This window comes from Epinephelus fuscoguttatus, linkage group LG16 (genome assembly GCF_011397635.1).
Source record: "Epinephelus fuscoguttatus linkage group LG16, E.fuscoguttatus.final_Chr_v1".
Lineage (NCBI taxonomy): Eukaryota > Metazoa > Chordata > Actinopteri > Perciformes > Serranidae > Epinephelus > Epinephelus fuscoguttatus.
In genome coordinates, this window is record NC_064767.1 from 1,261,209 (window position 1) to 1,281,898 (window position 20,690).

The 20,690-nt window shown below is 41.7% G+C and overlaps 2 protein-coding genes across 3 annotated transcripts in view; one reads left to right on the plus strand and one right to left on the minus strand.

Moving 5' to 3' along the window:
- Nucleotides 1–11,769, plus strand: part of shld2 (shieldin complex subunit 2) — a 12,530-nt gene extending 761 nt beyond the window's left edge. Inside the window, exons 2-12 of one of the 2 annotated variants that reach the window (XM_049599615.1) lie at nt 3,338–3,395; nt 4,097–4,277; nt 5,269–6,062; nt 6,748–6,898; nt 7,439–7,546; nt 7,629–7,823; nt 8,488–8,634; nt 9,268–9,474; nt 9,988–10,231; nt 10,399–10,514; nt 10,691–11,769. In XM_049599615.1, coding sequence (XP_049455572.1) covers nt 4,115–4,277; nt 5,269–6,062; nt 6,748–6,898; nt 7,439–7,546; nt 7,629–7,823; nt 8,488–8,634; nt 9,268–9,474; nt 9,988–10,231; nt 10,399–10,514; nt 10,691–10,863 — 2,298 coding nt within the window. In that variant the 5' untranslated portion in view covers nt 3,338–3,395; nt 4,097–4,114 and the 3' untranslated portion in view covers nt 10,864–11,769. The remainder of the gene's footprint in view (nt 1–3,337; nt 3,396–4,096; nt 4,278–5,268; nt 6,063–6,747; nt 6,899–7,438; nt 7,547–7,628; nt 7,824–8,487; nt 8,635–9,267; nt 9,475–9,987; nt 10,232–10,398; nt 10,515–10,690) is intronic. The other variant, XM_049599616.1, reaches the window with a different exon arrangement.
- A 190-nt stretch (nt 11,770–11,959) lies between these two features.
- Nucleotides 11,960–17,913, minus strand: LOC125903041 (uncharacterized). Its single transcript, XM_049599650.1, has 4 exons — nt 17,802–17,913; nt 17,729–17,757; nt 14,892–15,326; nt 11,960–12,966 (listed from the first exon to the last, which is right to left on the minus strand). The coding sequence occupies exons 2-4, from the start codon at nt 17,754–17,756 to the stop codon at nt 12,914–12,916; spliced, it is 516 nt and encodes a 171-aa protein (XP_049455607.1). The 5' UTR covers nt 17,757; nt 17,802–17,913; the 3' UTR covers nt 11,960–12,913.
- Nucleotides 17,914–20,690: the final 2,777 nt, after the last annotated feature.

Below are 20,690 nucleotides of genomic sequence, written 5' to 3' on the forward strand. Positions count from 1 at the left end.
TTATTTCCTTTGTTTTATTTTATTTATTTATTTTCTCTTTATCGTTATACAAACACAAACATTTGGAGTGTCCATTCAGTAGTTTGTTTGTTATCATCTGTAAAACATTCAACCTTAGTCTTCCTCTACATGTGCTTAGAATTAAATTAAATGTGTATAAAAAGAAAATCACAAAAATGAAACTGACACAAAAATAGTGCAGAATATAAAATGTAGAGATAAAAATGATGTATATTACATATATATATCATTTCAACGTGAATAAACTGCACATACTGCGGGATAAATATTAAGAATGGACTGCACTTGTATGACGCTCTCCTGGTTCTATGATCACTCACTTTTCCACCATGTCACATTCACCCATTCACACACACATTCACACACAGGTGGCAGAGACTACCACACAAGGTGTCACCTGCTACTCAGTGACACACTCACACACTGATGGAGCAGCCATCAGGAGAACTCTGGGGCTCAGTATCTTGCCCAAGGATACTCTGACATGCGGACTGGAGGAGCCGGGGATCGAACTGCCACACCAATGATCCCTCAGCAGATACATACATATACAGAGATTTCAACAGGACAAGAAGAAATATGTACTCATAGTGTGTCATCACTCAGCTGATTCTACTAATTTGATAATATATTTAAATTTTGGCCACTCCGCTCTAATGACCTGTGACCTCAGTCTGTCAAACTGCAGAGAAATAGAAGTGACACAGACATGACAGCAGGGGTTGAAGAGCCTCAGGCTTTTTGTAGCTTGCACAAAAACTGATACAAACTACAGTCACATCATTTCAACAGGTTTTATCACTTTATAAAAATGATAATTATCATGTCAATAATTTGAGTGATTTGAGTTTATTTGGCTTTGTCATTGTGGACAAACCAGTCCAGATATTTTCAACAAACAGAGGAAAAATAAACCAACATATATTCAAACAATAATAATAAAATAATCCAAAAAACAAAACAAAACAAAATGGAATAAAACAAATTATAAAACAAATTTGAATGCATAAAAATTGAAGAATGACACAGGATAATAACACTTAATAAAACTTATTTCTGAAGTGGACTTTAATCATTTGAAATAACTTAATAACACTGAAACTGATCTGGAACATTTATATGTGCATATTTAAAAAAAGAGTAAGAAAGACATTTATTTTGAAATCAAATACTGTTTCCAGGTTGAATTTAACTTCCTGTGGAGGTTCCCACCTCAAACCTCCTCTCCTGACTCCTGACAATCTGTATTTATATATTTTTATCTCTAAATTAGAGTCAGTTTAGTTTTAGAGTTTCTAAACTTATGTTAGAAAGGAAACTTAATTTATTTAATCTAAGTATAAAGTTACATTTTGAAGCAAAGCACCGTGTGTGTGTGTGTGTGTGTGTGTGTGTGTGTGTGTGTGTGTGGGACGAGGAGGTTTTAAATATCTTCTTGTCTAAACTTAGAGTCCTGAGACAGTTGGTCTGTCCGTCTCTCAGTGTCTCACACTAATAAACTCACTGCATGTGTCAGGAGAGTAAAATCGTGTTCAGATATGAATGAAGTCTGTTTCTCCAAAATGATATCAGTCAAATATCTGAACAAATATCTGGATAATGTCAGAAAGATATTCCAAACCATATCAGAATTACCTAAAGTAGAATATCAGTCAAACATACTACCTGGAAAATATGAGTAAATTATTTCTAACAAGTTTGGAAAATATTTAAAAAAGAAGAAGAAGATAAAAAGCAGAATTATAGTAAAATATATTAAATGGATATCAGGGAATATACCCGGAAAATATGAGTAAAATATATTTAAGTCAGAATAAGATCACTAATAATATAAGAACAATACTAGTAAGATATATTTAAAAAATATCAGGAAAAAATGTCAGGAAGATATCCAGAACGAAATAAGTAGAACACACCAAAACACATCGGGGACAGAACCTGGGAGAATTAATAAAATACTAAAAAAAAAAAAGTCAAGAAAACACAAATAATAAAGGGAAAATATTCATAAAATATACCAAAAATATCAGAGAGATTACCTGGAAAATATGAATTAAATATTTTTTTTAAAAGTTAGGGAAGTATTTAAAATATATATATAAGTACAATAATAGTAAAATATATCAAATGGATATCATACCTGGAAAATATCACAAATAATGAAGGCACAATATTAGTAAATTATATATAAAAGATATCAGAGAAAGTACCTGGGAAATATCAAGAAAACGTTGACGGGAAAAATCCCAAACATGTGTAAATATCCACATAAATATGAATTTAGTATCCAAAAATTAAAAATAAATCATTCAAGAAATATTGTGTGAACAATATAAGATGAACCGTGTTTTAATGTCTCCACTGTGGTGCTGACAGACATGATTCATGTGTTCATGTTGTAATGAAGTGTGCAGCCTCTCGGGGGCGTCAGAGCAGGACGTCACAGTTTATATTGTTCAGTTTAAAAAGATAAAGTAAGTTAGAGGATAAATCAGTGAGGATCTGCAGCAGGTTGAATTAAACGTGCTCAGACGTCAGATAGTAAAGTGGACGTGATCCAGATGGGAACTCTGATCCAGTCACGTCTCAGATGGTTCTGCTGACTGACAGCAGCAACTGCAGGAGGAAACTGTAACTGAGCGCACACACACACACACACACACACACACACACAGAGGAGGGATCACAGGTGACTCTCACACAGGTTGAACAGTTCACAGTGTCCTTTAACTGTTTCATGAGTCTCACTTTAGACCTGCTGCTTCTTTAATGACCAACAAACACAGGTCGGCAATAACTAACTATATTTACTCAAATATTTCACTTAAATATAATTTGAAATGCAACAAGGATCCAAACAATGGGAAAATTATGTATTTAGAAAATCTGTAAAACATAAAAAAAAGAAATGACTGAAAGTACTCAGAGAATCAGCAAAACATACAAAAATGTCAGGGAAAAAATTCAAAATAATACTAGTAAGGTATCTGAAATATATCAGTAAAAGCTATAAAAAATAACAGCAAAAATATCCCAAATAATACTATTAAAATATTTGAAATATTATCAGTAATTTATACAAACATGAAGTACGTGGAAAATATCAGTCAAATATCTTAAAACAATCCAGGAAAATATCAAAATAATATCAGTAGAATATATAAATAATATCAGGGACGTGTAAAGTCAAATATCTGAAAAATTGTGAGTCAATCAAAATATTTAATTATTATATAATAGATTTTGTGAGGTCGTTCTCTTCAGCAGCAGCAGCAGCAGCAGTGGTTTTATATATAGTGTTATTACTCTTTCACAGATGGGACAGAGCCTTCCTCTGATTGGACGACAGGAGCAGGAGCAGTTCAAGTGTCAGGGTTAGTTTGGATCAGCCCCCCCCCCCATATGAGCCGACCCTCCCTCAGCACCCTGCCGTCTGATTGGTGGAGCGGCGGCGACTCAGCGGCTCCGCCTTGTCTGATTGTTTCCAGCTGTGAAACACATCTGTCTGAGTTTTTCTGCTGAGTCATGGTTGTGTAAGAATCTGAGTGTTTTCTTCACAACATGAAACTATGAAGGAAACAACCCAGAAATTAATTTCTTCTTATGGAGTCTGATCAGTGTCTGAGCTGCACATTTCTGCGAATTAATTAACGCTGAGCTTTGTATTATATTAACCACAGAAAGTCTGTCATGATTGGTCACGCTGATTTGAAGAGAACTAGAAATGAATGTTTATTTAACCACAAAGACGAAGAGGACGAATCGAAAACCACAGAAAACATCAACTGTATGAAGAAAAAAATCTAAATAAACAAAATGAAATAAAAATGAATAAAATAATAGATGAAATTAAAATCCAAAATGGGGGAAAAACGGATTCAAAAACAAATCAAATTAAAAGTAAACATGAAAGAACAGATTCTAAAAATTAAATACAAGATGAAGTCAGGACTGATCTCCTGTATGACATCATCTGAGTCATTTATGAAACAAGTTGATGATGATGACGTCTGAATGAAGCTTTACAGCGTCATTTATTGTTGTTATTGTTTATTTGTTTATTTCACGGTGACAGAGCGTCGGTCCAGACGACATGTGTGACCGGCCAAAGATCCACGTCTTCCTGGGGGCTCCTCCTCCCTCCTCCACCCCAGCCTCGGTGTCTGAGGCTGGGGCGGAGAGTGACCAGCATCCACCTGCCGACTGGAGACACCTGGAGCTCACCTGGCGGGAAGGACGTCTGAGGCCTGCTACAGGTGAGGCGTTCAGGGACAGAGACAGTCAGTTTGTCAGATCGTTAGATTCTTTTTTTTAGCATATTTTAAGTATTTTAAGTGTTGACTGTCGTCTTTTGTTGTAACTCAATATAAATATAAAACATAAAAGCGCCCAAGAACAGTCAAGACATTAAAGTACATTGCTTCTTTTTTAATTGTGCAGAATTCGTCAGAACCAGCAGCGTATCGTAGAAATCCTGAGTTCAGGGCTGATCTTCTTCCAGCTGTTTTTTAAGTGTGTATCAGCAGACCTCGAAAAAGCGTCGAAAAGCATGGCTTTGTCAGTGATCGCAGCGACAGACACCAATGCCAAAAGCCACCTTTCACAGCGGTATGACACGCCTCTGGGTGATGTCAGTTTGTAACACAGCCAAACGTAACCTTTCGCAGTGTTATGATACACTGCTGGATGACGTCAGGTTGAAATGCCACCGATAACGGCGAAACGTAAGGAGTTGGAATTCCTCTCTACGGTGGACAGTAGGGACAGTGGACGGGTCCAACACACCCCAGTCTCTCACCCAGGAGCCCTCTCTTTGCTTCCCGGATGAACATAGAGCCAAACCATGATGTTTATTTCTGTTCCGGCATTGGTTGCGGCGTCTTGGAATGTCAACAGCAGACGCAGGAGGATACTTAATACATAAATGTGAAAGGCAACTGACAAAGCGATTGGTGATTGGTTGTTCCTCGTCACATGACCTGCAGTGGGCGTTGCTGCGTTCTGTAAGTTGAATGTTCTTTGATCTCGGGGTGCAGCCTACATGTCCTGAAAAACAGGTGCTTGGGAACACTTGCGTGCAGCTAAAGTGTCTCTTTTGCTTTTGAACACACCTTCCGCACGTTGACATTTACAACATTAGTTCTGTGGGTGCAAAAAACGCAGCATGTGAATCGACCCTGACTCTTAGCGAGAAGGTAAGGTTCCAAAATGAAGGTGAAAAATACAAATTATTTTCTTATCTTTCAGACGAGGCTGGAAATCGTCTGGTGGAGGAAAGAGTCGGCCATGAGGACGTAGAAGCTGATCAAGAAGATCTCCGCTCTGATGATCACAGACCTGCAGAGATTGGAGATGAAGAGACGAATCCCGAACAGGAAGTTCAGTGTTCGTCTTCAGTCCACGAGTATTTGGACAGCTGTTTCCCTGCAGCTCAGTCAGAACCACAGAAACCAGAACCTGAACCTCCACATCAGTCGTCACCAGCCGACCCTCCTCTGTCCGCCCAGACTCACTACCTCGCCACCTGGACTCTGAGTCAGGCATTAATCCTGAGAGGCAGGTGTGGCATCCACTCAGCAACCAGCCCTGAGAAATCCCCGCCTCCCCGAACCCCACCCAAACATGCCAAAAATCCTCCATCTGTCTCCTCCAGCACCCCAGAGCTCTTCAGCCCAGTAACCCCATCACCCGAAGCCTCCGCCGAACTCTTCAGCCAACCCTGCCCGACCCCGAGGGTGCAGGAAGGAGGTGTCGTTATCGAGGCCACCACAGATGGAGTGCTCTGCTCCCAGGAGGCTGAGCAGCAGACCACTCAAGACTCCCCGTCTAAATCTCCCGATCTCAAGAAAGCTCGAATCTCAGAAAACCTTGAAGCATCTGCGGTGTTGACCGACAGCACAGCCACTACTGGCGCCACCACCACCACCGCCGCCGCCGGGCTCCAAGGTCCCACCACACTTCTGATCCGCTGTGACAAACGAGGTGTTCGGTACTCAGTTCTGGTGGCGGTCGTCCATCCCTGCCACCTGAAGGAGGTCAAGGTGAGTGGAGACGTTAAGACGTATCGTCTATCGTGATCTAATAAAACCAGAATTATGTGAAGAAGACGATTTCATACGTCAAACTTTTTTTTAACAATATCGTTTTAAGAAAGATTATCATGTCTTATTATGAGAATATAAACACAATGATGATGCTAACATGCTGATGTTACGCAGGTATAATGTTGACATCTTATTGTTGTATATTAGCATGCTAGCTTTAGCATATTATCAGTAAACACAGAGTCCAGCTAAGGCTGATGTGATGTCATCAGTTTTGCAGGTATTGGACACATTAAAATGTCAACCTGATGATGACGCGAGATGAAAAGTCAGAGGATCATTAAAGTTCTTACAGTTCATCCTAAGGGGAGCATGAACGATGAATCACATTTCATCACAATCCATCCGTCAGTTGTTGGGATGTTTCACTCAACCACAAACGTCACCCTGCTGGTGGCACTAAAGGAAAAGTTGGGGGATCACAAAAGTCAGTAGGATTCGTCCTCTGTGGAATATGAATGTCTGTACAAATCATTTGCGCCAATCTGTCTCGTAGATGTTGAGATATTCAGTCTGGACAAAAGCGGTAAATCGGCAAAGAAAATGTGCGCAGGAAGTGCTCAGAAATCCTGTAATAAATTATTTAATGTTAAAGTTAACACTTTGATTTGTTGGATTTAAGGTTAGGTCCGGGCCGGTGGCAGGGACCTCCGTTCCTCTGGCATCCATCGTGGTGATGGACCAATCAGGCGTTGAGATGAAGGTGGTGCTGTGGCGGCGGGCGGCGTTCTGGGCATTGACCGTCAGTCCTGGAGACATTCTGCTCATCACAGGTACAGAAATACACTCAAGTCGTTTTGGGACTGATGATGGCGACGATTTCTGACAATTATGTAACGATGCACAACCCAACGGCCACGCCCACTTAACGCTGTGACTGGTCAGCTGTGAAGTTTAAACATAGGAAACTAATTCTGTCACTTTTCATGCAACAACCAAATGCAGCACTGTGAATGACTTCCCGTCAGTCTGTGAATGTCTGTATTGTGATTTAAGTGTGTTTTAAGTCTTATAAACCTGTGAGGTGATTTTGTGTCTGATAAACCTTCAAACTGTTTTACAAACCTTCCTTTCTACGTCAGATTTCATCATTTCACAAGAAATTCACCAGCTCCAACCCACCAGTCGACAATTATAGTGTTGCTGAACCTTAAACACATTTAATGAGAACGCACTGATGTTCCAAATCTAGGTTAGGAGAGAAAACTGCTGCTCGTTCACTGAGCGACCTACGGATAGTCACCATGTCACCAAGCTTCCAGATCCACCCGTTTCATGATGCAAATTATTGTTTCCCTGTCGTCTCTGATCAGGACTGCAGGTGAATGAAGACAGGTGGAGAGGGGAGACGGTGCTGCAGTCGACCTTCAGCAGCAAACTGCTCAACCTGGGACAGATCACTGCCTCCGCCTCACCACCAGGTATGACTGAAACCCACCTGTGACCAATCAGTGGCCTTTCTCCTGACCTCTGCTTCAACCAGCTCTCTGTCTCTCTCTGCAGCTCCTCAGCATGTTAACGCTCGCACTCTCAGCTCTCTATGTGGCTTTCTTCGGGAGCGGCGCCCCCTGCTGTTGTCTTCAAACCTCCGCCCCCCTCAGGACCTGAACCGCCTCCCTTACGCCACCCTGAGGTCACTAAGGGTCAACACTCTGGTCCATGCCCTGCTGCGCGTCACTCATACACACATCAGCACAGGTGAGTTTGGTCACAGGTACAGAGCATCAGTGGACATCAGACTCACCTGAGTCATCAGGACAAACAAGGAGATGCTGAACTCAGCTAGTTAACAGCAGTAAACCCCTTTAGTTTGAAGATAACACAGCAGCATTATGGGTAAGAAAATGTTGTTGTTTATCTGTTGTGTCTGGTTTGTTGTCCCTGGCTTGGATGTCTGATTAAAATGCTGCTGACAGTGTTTCAACTTTGAGACAAAAGCACACCTCTTTACTGTATATATACAGTAAATTTCAGGAGAATACAAACCACAAGATGTTAGATATGGGGCAGAAATAAAATTATGTCAGCAGGAAAAAATCCTAAATATTTTTCAGAAGAAACTTAGAATTTGTCGTGGTTCCATCAGCCGTCAAGACAAGCTTAAATCACTATTTTTGGGCGGGGGTAAAAACTGAGAGGGAGCCTGAATTTGTGGGGAAAGAGTGCGATCAATAACATTATCATCAGCAAAGAAACAGATATTTGTAAACAGAAAATTGGGATCAATATTATTTATATGAAATTCAAACAACAGTGGTCCCAGGATTGATCCCTGTGGCACACCGTTTGTCCTGTAAAATTTATTTGTTGATTTGGTTGTTTTACATTTGAAGATGAGATTAATTTAATGGATGTTTGTTAGCGTGGCGGAGTGAGGCTGAGTCTCGCTGCAGGTCGGCTGTTCAGCTGCAGGCCGTTCTGACTGTGGAGCAGCCGGATGGTCAGCAGGGGGCACTACTGCTGTGGGGAGCAGCTGTGAAGTGGCTGCCTCGCTTCAACAGAGACAAAGGTACACAAACAAAAACAAGTTTACCATAGACCCTTTCACTATTAGTAAACAGTATGATGTTTTTTGGTGGGCGGGGCTTAGCTGGAGGCAAAACAATTCTCCACAGACATTAGCTAGCGCTAGCTAGCAAGTTCTGTTGGTTTGTTTAGACAGCGGAGGAAGATGATGTGAGTAGTGTGTTCAGAAATACTCAGTCTGAGTGTGGGAGTGCTAATCTAATGTGCTAAAAAGTTAGCGTTGCAGAGAAATCCAATCTTCCTCTTAATCCCTCCCCAGTTTCTGATGAGGTGGACATGATAACCCTTAATACACATAACCTTATTCATCCCTACAACAGGAAATACTTTTTCCCTAACCTGATATGAAGTGTGCGCTGCACATGTGAGCATTTTTGATGATGGCCTCCGTCCAGTCCTTTGGTCTTATCACATTTAACTATAGTTGTCTTTGTTTTTGTTACTACAGCCCTGTGGGGGAGGGGCAGCTGCACCTCCAGCTGATAACATGATGTCATTATGACACTGGCCCTAAAAGGGTCTACACATATATTTGTGTGAGGACACTTACCTTTACGGCTCACCCAAATCAGACAAAAAAAAAAAAACAAACTAATAAATTGTCCGTCTCCTTCAGCGACTGTCTGGGACTTCCACATCCTCCTGGTGAGGGAGAGTTTGAACTCTGACCTCCCTGAGCTGCACTCCACTCCCTGGAGCTCTGTCAGGCCTCTGGACCCCACCACGCGGCGGGTGCAGGACTTTCTCCAACCACAAACCGTTCGAGTAGGAAGGAGCAGTCTGGAGCTGGACCTCGACACCCTGCTGTCTCAGAAATACAGCGGTGAGTGCAGGCAAACTTGAAATAAACATTGCAAAGGTCAGAAAAATTGTCTGGGGCACTTTTCCAGAGCTGTAATGAACTCCAGTAGTCCAGTTATTTCAAAGTGGTGGTGTCCACAAACCCACAAATGTCAACGTGGTGGGGGTGAACAGGATCGATCAAGTTATAAGATTAATTCTTTGGGCACCAAAGTGGACTGACCGGCAGACTGACACTGCCATTCCTAGAACCACGCCGCAAGCTTATTATAAACTATATAGGCCCTAAAACTGTGCCTTGAGGAACACCACACTCAAAACAAAATTTCACAGTGTGATGAAATGTCTAGGCCCTAAAATTAAATTCTGAGGCATTGAGTATATCAGAGCTGCTTACATGTGTTAAACAGTAGAGGACCTAAACTTGGACCCTGAGGTACACCACGGGTAAATTTTAGGCTTGTGGTAAAAATGTTAACATGACAGTAAATTCAAACAGCGTCTGAGAGAAAGGTTTTGCTGTCTTCTTCACCAGGTGACGTGGAGCTAAGAGTAAAGATCACCGCCTTCCACTTTAAGGATTCTCCACCTTCCCAAAATGCACCTCAGCCAGTCCTGGACGGCGCCACACCGCTGGATGATATCCTGGCAGCACTGAACGGTGACATCACCTACACTGGCTGCGGTCGCTGCTCTGCTGAGCTCGATACAGACGCCAACGGCATCTACAGCCCCTGTTACCCCTGCCTGCCCCACACCGCCGTACGCCGCTACTACAGGTACATCGCTGAGACTTTTTAGACCATATTATTGAAAGCTTTTATTTTTACATTTAATTTTTTAATCAGTTGTACTGTAGTACAGTAACTGATCTTTTTTTAATGTTTCTTATTTTCATCTTGTGTGTTGTGTTAATTAATTTAATTATTTTGTGTCTTCGTTTCAGGCCAGGTGTGCTGAGAGTGAGTGGGCAGGCCAACAGGCAGGTGTGTGTTCAGGTTCCTCCTGTTCCACTGCAGAAGATCCTCGAAGCTCCGCCTGATAAACTCCACAAGAGCTCAGGTGGGACAGAAACTGACTTCCTGTCAGTCATGATTCAACTCAGTGAAACTTTGTTGGCTTCACATGATGTTTAGATTTACAAACATATTGCGGCGCCGACCGTGAACCCCTAAGGGGTTGGGATGATTCTGAACGAGTCCCGAGTTCATAGGGTCTTTCTAATTTGTGTCCCTCAGCTCCGGGCTCAGAGGTGAAGCACATCCAGGTGGCAGCAGAGAGGATCCAGACCCTCCTCTCCCTCCCAAGAAAAACCTTCATCATCACTGTCCAGAGCAACTTCCTGTGTGACGAAAACAGCGTCCCCATCAGTCAAGACTTCACATTGCTGGACCTTCAGTTCCCCAGCTGATGGACTGCGTATGACAAACACCCAGACCAGATCCCAGCTGCCTCAGTGTGGACTGGTTAGATCTGATACAGGATGTTGGGAATGAGCTCATCAGTGGGATCGGGATCAGGACCTGGTCCAGGTTTTTTATGTATCAGGTTCATAAAGCCAGGAAGGCAGGAAATCCAAAGTGTGGGATCATTTTGAGAAGGTGAAGGACGAACCCAAGGTGATATGTAAACTCATCTTCATTGGTCGACTACAAACATGACGTATCATCTGAAACATGGAAGTAGCTACATGCCCATTAGCCCACAGCTTTACATTGCTTTCAGGTGGACTATACCACATGACGGCTACATCCACAGTTTGATTTCCAGCTGTAGACCTGTGTTGCATTTCCCCTCTCTCTACCCTCCTCTTCTGTCTGTGTCTGTATGAATTGTCAAATAAAGTCAAAGTGCCAAAAAAAAAAAAAATCAAAGTTTATGTTCAGCTAATCTAAAATCAAGGCTACAGATGATCAAATCTGCCAACAAGAGTTGTTATTTCACAAAACTCACCAGCTAGAGTTGAGACACTGAGGATTTAAATGGTAAATCTGCCACTGTTTTCAATGTAAACTGCATTATGTCCCAATATGAGAGAGGTAAGGTTGGCTGGCTTAGAAGATGGTCAGCTGTCAATAAACCAAATCTGAACTGAGAGTTGTCTGTGTTTACACACTGACTTGCCTCCTATTGAAGCTCATTTTGCAGCTCAGGTATCAATAATCTTGTCAACCATCAAGTATTTGTAGAAATAATTTGCACCATCTCCTACAGGCTGATTGGAGATCATTGGATTTCAGAATATCATAAAAACATTTTGACAATTCTAAACATGCGTCCGTGTGTCATATTAATAAAAGAGGTAATCATCTGTAAACACATTTATATTCTTGATCTTTTGATTTCTTTTGTACTGAAAATGAAAGTGTAAAAATATGGTAATTTTGTTCACCAGTAAATGTGGATTTGAAAACTGGTATTTATGTTTGGTTCAGAAAAATCTGTGATCAGTCTTAAAGAATATTTTCTCTTAAATAACAGAATCAATACAAAATCACAGCTTTAAATGCGTTTTGACATAAACTATTCATTATTTATTACCACAATTAAAATATACATCAAATTTACTTGTTGATCTGATTAAATCACTTCATTTAATGTAATTTACTAGAAACAAAAGTGTCCCTGAAAAAATTTTAACCCATTACTTCAAAATTTTACATTAGTATCTCGAAATTTGGCAAAGTAAACCTCATGTGTGCTTAAAAAGCATGTGAACTTTAAACATCTAATATCAACATGGAAAACCTGTAGAAATCAAGTTACTGGCAGTTTTCAGTTTTAGGTTTTTGCCCATGATACAAATCAGTTAAGTTAATCAATCAAGAAATATTGAGGGTGATGTAGCATGCTGAGCTGTCAGTGTACGCTCACTACGATCAACTCACACAACTTTAGATATAAGTTGAGGGATAGTTCAACATTTTGTGAAGTTAGGAAAGTAAATATAAAGGACAGAACTGGAGTCATGACGAGGTTAGCTTAGCTTTAGGAGATGAAGTACGTGTCCTGATAAACAAAGATGTTCATCAGTGAGCTTCGGGGGTGTTGGTAGCTGTATTCATTCACTTTGGACTGACTGTTCCTACACTTTATGCAAAGCTAAGGTGACCCCGTCATAAATCCAGTGAACCCTGCCTCTCACCCAGTGTCAGCTGGGATAGGATCCACCCCCCCGACCCTCAACAGGATAAGAGCTTAGGGAAAATGAATGAATGAATGTTGAACTATCCCTTTAAGGCATTGACAAGCAAATGCAGTGTATTTTAACAGAAGATATTTTGCGCTGCGTACAGAGTGAATGGAACTTCAGGGTAAACTAACAGGCAGAAGACGTCACTGCAGCCTCTGACTTTGTGAAGCCAGCATGTTGAAGCTGAGTAACGAGCATTAAATGTAATGAAACAGATTTTTAGAGTCTTTGGTGAAATCTTCATTTGTCTTGGAGGTCAGGATGTGGTTTAGTCCCCGTTACACGTTTCTTCAGCCACGTTCATCAGGTCATTGAACAAATCTAAAACAGAACAAAAGTCAGTGATTACTGTCTCATTTATTTTGACCTGCACAGTCGCATGTGCCTCATAGACCTTTTACAAAGATGACATACAAACATATATACATAAATGACAAAGAAATGTGAAATTTCCATCATTTTAACTTTAACTGGAGCTCTTTAGATCAGCTCTTCTTCTGTAGTGAATTCATGGCACCAATCAGCTGTGCAGATATGTTAGTTACAGTAACACAGATTTCACATTTCACAGTTTTTGGAATTGTCTGATTTCAAACCAGCTTTTCTATAAAATCGTGATGCATATTGCGATGTTTAAAAATATTTTTTATGCCTCCACACTGGCAGTAGCCGTAGCTGAAGGCATTATGTTGTAGAGTTGTCTGTGCTGGAATGTTTAAAAGATGTCAAATCCTGGATGGACACTAACTTTTCAAATGTCAGTGACAATAAAACAGAGATCATTATGTTTGGATGTGACCCCTCTGATTACTCCGCTGATTTTCTGGGCCCCTTCACTCCTAACATCCGTTCCTCTGTTAAAAATCTTGGTGTGACCTTTGACAGTGCTTTTAAATTCGATAAACAAGTTAGATCAGTAATACAAACCAGCTTTTATCAACTCAGGCTTTTAGCTAAAGTAAAGGGCTATCTCTCCCCCCAAAATCTAGAGAGGGTAATCCATGCTTTTATAACCTCACGTCTGGACTACTGTAACTTGCTTTATTGACCAGTCACTGCTACACCTTCTACAGCTTGTCCAGAACGCAGCAGCCCGCCTCCTCACTGGAAAGCGTAAACGCAAACACATCACACCAGTCTTGGCCTCGCTCCACTGGCTTCCAGTGCATTTTAGAATTGATTTTAAGATTTTATTGATTGTTTTTAAAGCCCTAAATGGGCTGGCACCCCCTTATTTAACCAAACTCCTGCACTTTCATGCTCCCTCCAGAGCCTTTAGAGCAGCCAGTCAGCTATTACTGGCTGCTCCTAGGACTAGGCTGAAGACCAGAGGTAACAGAGCCTTTGGGGCGGCTGCCTCTAGGCTCTGGAATAGCCTGCCCCTGCACATTAGGTCTGCCCAGACCCTAGAGGTTTTTAAGTCTTTTCTTAAAACCCACTTCTTCTCGCAGGCTTTTAACTCAGGTTGAGCTGGACACCCAAACATTTTATCTTATTTTTATCTTATTTTATAACACTTGCATTTTATGTTATTGTACTGTATTTTATGTATCTTATGGTTATTATTGTGGTGTACTATTAGGTACCTCATTGTATTTGCTTGTTTATTTTTATTGACCTGTTCAGCACTTTGGTCAACCTTGGTTGTTTTAATGTGCTTTATAAATAAAGTTTGAGTTGAGTTGAGTGAATTACTTTCTCTCCACATCATCATCATCCTCACTGTGACCTCGTCACATGTCCACGTTTGGTCATGGACTTTCCACGTCCACATATGACGTCCAAGGTACCCTGGGTGTGTTGGTTGTTGACGTTCTGGGACGCCGTGTCAACTTCAGCCTGTTACATGCATTGTCTGTTTTCAAAATACACTTCTGTTTTCACAGGAAATGTACAGTTTGCATACAGTCTCTTTCAAAATAAAAGCACTACGTCGGTACAACAAAGGGAATTTACGTATTTTTCCTTCAACAACACACACACATGGTTGGGTTTAGGAAAAAAAGAACCGGGTTTGACTTTACAATCTTACAGGAGGTGGACACTGGCCTCCCAGGTGAAAGTCAGTGTTTGTTGGACCCATCCATCACTGCTCTCACCCGCCCTACTCGCACTTCCACCCCCTGAACTTTCACTGTTATCCCACCGCGTTTCCCTCTGACGCCAATGGCGCCAATTTCATCACTGTCACTGACTAATTGTCAGTATTTGACAACTTGGAGTGAGACCAAGTTGTTCATACGCACCTCCATCATTTACTGCCACACTTTGTCCTTTGACTCCTCCACCGTCTTCACCTCCTCCAACATTTTCTCCCGGGACCCCTCCGGCAGCACCTGGTCCCCCCTGTTCTCTGAAGAGACCCGCAAACCCGCTTTTCTTCTCTTTCCACTTGTCATCGTCATCATCATCGTCATGGTCTCTGTCAAAGACCTTTGAGAAGAACCCTTTGTCTTCGTCGTCTTTGTCCTTCTGCATCTGTCTCCACTTGTCGTCATCATTGTCTCTGTCAAAGATCCTCGAGAAGAACCCTTCCTCTTTGTCGTCTTTGTCCCTCTTCCCTTTCTTGTCGTCTTCATCGTCGTCTCTGCCGAAGACCTTTGAGAATAACCCTTTCTCCTTGTCCTCGTCCTTTTCTTCCATACCCAGAGCGCCCCTCACCTTGTCCTCCACCATGTCTCCTGCAGAACAAACAGCATCACACCATCAGCTCACATGTTTGATTTAGCCTACATGGAGCACCAGAGGGGTGGAGTTTTTCTCAGGGGGCAAAGACGAGAGAATGTTTGAAAGTCATTTAGGAAGTTTGCCTGAAGCTCAGATGAGCTGACTGACTGACATTTAAATGATGTGGAGTATTTGCTGATAACTACCTTTAATGTCAGCTCAGGGCCTTTTCTCAGACTCCTCGTTCGGTCCAACCTTTTCGGTTTGATCAAAACCAACATTACAGTTATGAAACCTCCCTCGCACCAAACGATGAAGAGAGGCTACCCTGGTCCAGATCAATCTGAACCGTGGGTCGCTTCATTTCTAATGTCGAAACATGTTTTTGGACAGTTCAGACTCTCGGACTGATACAGGAAGTTCTACAGCTTGGTAAGGTGGTAAGGACAGGTCGTAGGTTCATCGTGCAGAGTTCTGTAGTGTCGAATATTTACCTTGTCACTAAAACTGGAGCCTTGGGTTAAACATTCAGGCATAAAAAGGCCCTCAGAACTTCTCTCATTAGTAATCATCATTATTCTCAACAAATCGGTCCCTGAAACGTCTTTTTAATTTCCTGTTTTATGCATCAATTAGTTTCCTGTGACGGATGCTGTGTTTTTGTGTTCTATCTCATGCCCAACTCCTCATAAGGACCAGCTCCAGTCCCTGATTGGCTGACCGACCAGTTTCACAATACATGACGCGTTTCCTGCCGTAAAGCAGGTTTTTTCGTGAAATTTCGGCACCAGTGGCAGAAGCTTATTGCAAAGACTGCAAAGCCACTAAGTAACCTATGTAAACACTGATAGTCTGATTTTACTGTGGACACTACCCTGTGCAACCCACATTATTTTCATCATGATATATTTAGGAAAAGATGCTGTCTGTTGCCTCTTTAAGATACATCTTCACCATGTTTCTTTTTCAAAAACTAACCTCTATAACTTCTCAGTTAACTCAATCTAACTCAATTGTGTAACTGTACGTTGAGGATATAACGTCATACGTTGGGCGCTAATTTGTAGGAACCATTCAATGAGGATACGTTGAAAAATAAGTGTTCTGACACGGAGGATCTTCTAACCGACACACAAACGCCAATGCCCCTGTGTGGAACCAGTGTTTGGTTTGTCCGCTCTGGGCTACTGTAGCAACACGGCGGTGCAACAACTGTGTCCAATGCAAGGAGGTGCATTTCTTTACAGAGAGAAACCTGACAGAAACTACCTGTAGCTACCTGCGCTTGGAACATTACCGGGACAAAACCAGGATCAATACTGCATGGCCACAAATAAGAGAAGATGCTGGTCTGCCAGGTATGTAGCATGTTCTGTGAAATATTTAAATAAAAAGATGTATGAACGGCTGAACGAGTCATAATGACGATCTAACTGTATATAGTGTATAACTGTATTTTAGCAGAATAACATTACTCAGATTCACAATGTGTTCAAACTAAATAAACAGGTTATTTTTAATCAGATCAACAGGAAACCGAACTGAAGCTATTTAGCAGCCTGTTAGCTAAGCTAGCACACTGTCATACGGTCTCCCCGAAATCCACCATAAAAGTTACATTTTTTTCAACATACTTGCGGAAAATTCTGGACCAAAATATCACGGAGGGGAGGAGTTTCGCAGGTACATCGAGTATTGCAGAGATTCCCATAGGAATGAATGGACTTCCGGTTGCATTGTCTCCGTACACATATGTAAGAGGAAATCAGGTGTTTACCTTAATTATGTAACTGTTAAGTGTTAAGTTATTAAGGTTTGGTGTTGGTACAGAAACACAAAAACACCTTAAAATGACTCAAAGTTCACACGAATCTAAACACACCATTCCAGGGAAGGTCCTGGTGAAGGTCCAGTTTTTGTGACCAATCCACCACAACAACCTGCGTCCACAGGCACTTGGGACTGCTTCCTTGTTTACCTCTGTCAGCTCATTGATCATGTGATCACATTCTTTCAAAATACGTGGGGTATGTACGAGTTTGGGTGCATTGTTTATCATACAAAAACCTACAACGAATCTGTAAGAACAGTCTGACAGGGGAAGTTTCATGGTGATGACTCAGTATTTGGACCTGTTCACGTGTTGTGGGACATTTAAACATTAAACTTTTCCTCCACCCTGAAACTCATCACCTCAAACCCTCGTTAAACTTTCCCCTTAGGCTCAGCGTCAACACTTTGAAGAACAAGTTTTGTTGCAAAGTTACTTAAACTCTGACATTCCTTTTATCCAGATATGAATGTGTCTTAGTGTGGACAGTTTACAGAGTTTCTGCCCGACAGCAGCCATGCAAATCAGGACCATGCAAACACAAATCTCCCAGACTTCTTTTGCCTCCACACTTTCACTACTCACCTATTTTTCTTGCCAACCAGTCACCCATCTCTGTCGATCTGTCAATCTGTCTCTCGATCTGTCTGTCAATCTGTCTGTCGATCTGTCTGTCAGTCTGTCTGTCGATCAGTGTTTCTGTCTGTGACGAGTGTCCTCAGTGTGTTTTCTGGCAGGTGCAGGTGAGACTGAAGCCCCGTCTCTTTCTGTCGACGCCCATCTCAGGTGTCTCTCTCCTCGTTGGCCATCGAGGCTTCAGGTGTGCCCACACAGGACCAACCGGTTCCACCTGATTAACGCTTCTCACACACACACACACACACACACACACACACACACACACACACACACACACACACACACACACACAGAGCATCTCATTAACAGACTGAATCTATGACTTTATGTCCTGTTGGAATAGCTTCAGTCACTTTACAGATTCAGATTATTAATACGACATATAATCAGTAATATGAGCTCCACTTTCACCAGCTGCAACATCTTAATGCATCAGTAATTATAATACAATGATACAGATTACTCTGCATAATGAGTACTTCGGATACTTTTGTTTTTCAATGCAGTGCTTTTACTTGTATCAGAGTATTTCTGTTGTTTCTGCAGTGAAAGATGTGAGTGCTTGTTCCACATCCGTGCTGTGGCGACGGGAGCTGAAGCTGCAGAGCTGGTTGGTCATGTTGCACTGAGACAATGTGAACAATGCCATGCACGTGTGGTGAGCCCCTGTCCTCCCTTTATCGTGACAAAAAGAAGTGACTCACCAGTGGTGGAGTACATTTACTCATGTACTTTAGTATTTTCTTTTCATGCCACTCCTACCTCACTACACTTATCTGACAGCTTCAGTTACTTTACAAATCAAAACATATGAAGAGCTTATCCAGATGAAACCATTTATTTATCACTCAGTGGACTGAAGTCACTTTTCAGGTAAAATGTTTCAGTGTTCCAGCTTCAGAAACTTTTCCTTTGAATAATGTTAATTATTGTAACGTGGTAGTCATAATGTCGAAGTCTGGACGAGGCAAACATTGAGAAGGTGTCTCTGTAGCAGGTGGAGCTACAGCAGAGACAAACAGGAGGAGATTTAAAACACAGCCATTTCCCAACTTTATGTCCACACTCACCCTCCCTCTCTGAGGCATCACTCAGTGAAATGTGAACACACGTTTAGATTCAGTGTGTGTCACGCTTTCCGAGGATATGTGACTTCCATCTGCAATTAACGTCCAAACATCCACTTAAAGACATGATAATTCTCAGACGAGTGATCCAGTGATACTCATCTGTACATCCATGAGTTCACTGCAAACTGCTCACAGATCATTCAGCTCACTCTTACCCAAGTTATTCTCTCAGAGACGAGAGTGCTAGTGTGCGTTCACACCTCACCTGTTTGCTTCGGTTGAAACGAACTATTAGTACAGTTCATTTGGGCTGGTGTCAAAGCTGTCAGTCAAACTTTGGTGGGGACTGAACAACTGAACCAAGACCACTCCAAAAAGTTCTCTTGTGGTGAGAAAGCAAACGAAGCAATGACAGGATTTTATTACAGCAGATCTGTGATTTTTACAACAGCTAAGCCAAAAATAAATCCATCCATTGATCCTGAAATCTGTCACAGTGAGGATGATGATGGTGTGGAGGGTTCCCCCTCATACTGAGCTGGTGATGTTGTGGGTCACATGCCATGGTGACCTGTGGTGAATAAAGAATGGCCGTCCTTCATCTGAAAGGAGGTCTCAGCGGCCATGTTGAGTGGGGAAATGCTTTTACATGATTAAAGCTGCCCAAATGAACAGCTCATCTGTGGAGTTCAATCCATCACTACTTTTACTCTTTGGGCACATGGTTATACAGTTTGTTATCATCGTAGAAAATATCCCAGAATAAGTCATAAAAACATAGAGTGATAATTTTCAGTACACACATGAGGGGCTCATATCTATATATTTATATTCAAACAAAAGTTTTACAGAACTTCTATTGGTCAAACAGCAGGTGAAAATTGACTGGAGGAGCCGGTCTCCATTAGTTTCAATAGGTTTCAATGCATTTCGAGTTAGTGTGTCTGTTTGCTTCCATTAAACCTCAGATCAAACACACACTCACATGTATGCATGTACACACCATCGTTTTATATTAATATTCTGTCAATGCAATAATTGATTAAGGAATTCATCAATCAATCAATCAATCAATCAATCAATCAATTTTATTTATAAAGCCCAATATCACAAATCACAATTTGCCTCACAGGGCTTTACAGCATACGACATCCCCCTGTCCTTATGACCCTCACAGCTGATCAGGAAAAACTCCCCAAAAAAAACCCTTTAACGGGGAAAAAAAAACGGTAGAAACCTCAGGAAGAGCAACTGAGGAGGGATCCCTCTTCCAGGACGGACAGACATGCAATAGATGTCGTACAGAACAGATCAACATGATAAATTAACAGTAATCCACATGACACAATGAGACAGAGAGAGAGAGAGAGAGAGACAGAGAGAGAGAGAGATGCAGGTAATGACAGTAGCTTACAACAACATTAATGAAAGTAATAATATTATAGTTATAGTTCTGGCTACTGTGGTACAATATGTTGAAAGTATGTATTAATACCTGGCAGTATACATGTGTGACAATAGTCATATGTGTATAATAACAGTAGAAGTATGACTAATGACTAATGATGGCAGCAGCAGCAGGAGGCATCTGGCAGGACCACGGCAGCAGCACAACCACACACGTCACGCTGTCCAGGCACCGCTGTGATATGAGTTAATCTGAGAGACAGTGGAGCACAAAGGCTCCGGAGAAGAAGCCGAGTTAGTGACATCCAGAATGGCCGAGTTAGCAAGATGCAGTAATAGGATACGAGAGAGAGAGAGAGAGAGAGAGAGAGAGAGAAGGTGCCCGGTGTATTATAGAGGGGTCCTCCAGCAGACTAGGCCTAAGTCAGACT

Coding starts and splice junctions, on each gene's coding strand:
- LOC125903041 (XM_049599650.1), bottom strand. CDS start 17,756: ATGGGTGACTGGTTGGCAAGAAAAATAG. Junction 15,327..17,728: donor CTGGTTGGCAAGAAAAATAG/GTGAGTAGTGAA, acceptor TTTGTTCTGCAG/GAGACATGGTGGAGGACAAG. Junction 12,967..14,891: donor TGTGGCAGTAAATGATGGAG/GTGCGTATGAAC, acceptor GTTCTGTTTTAG/ATTTGTTCAATGACCTGATG.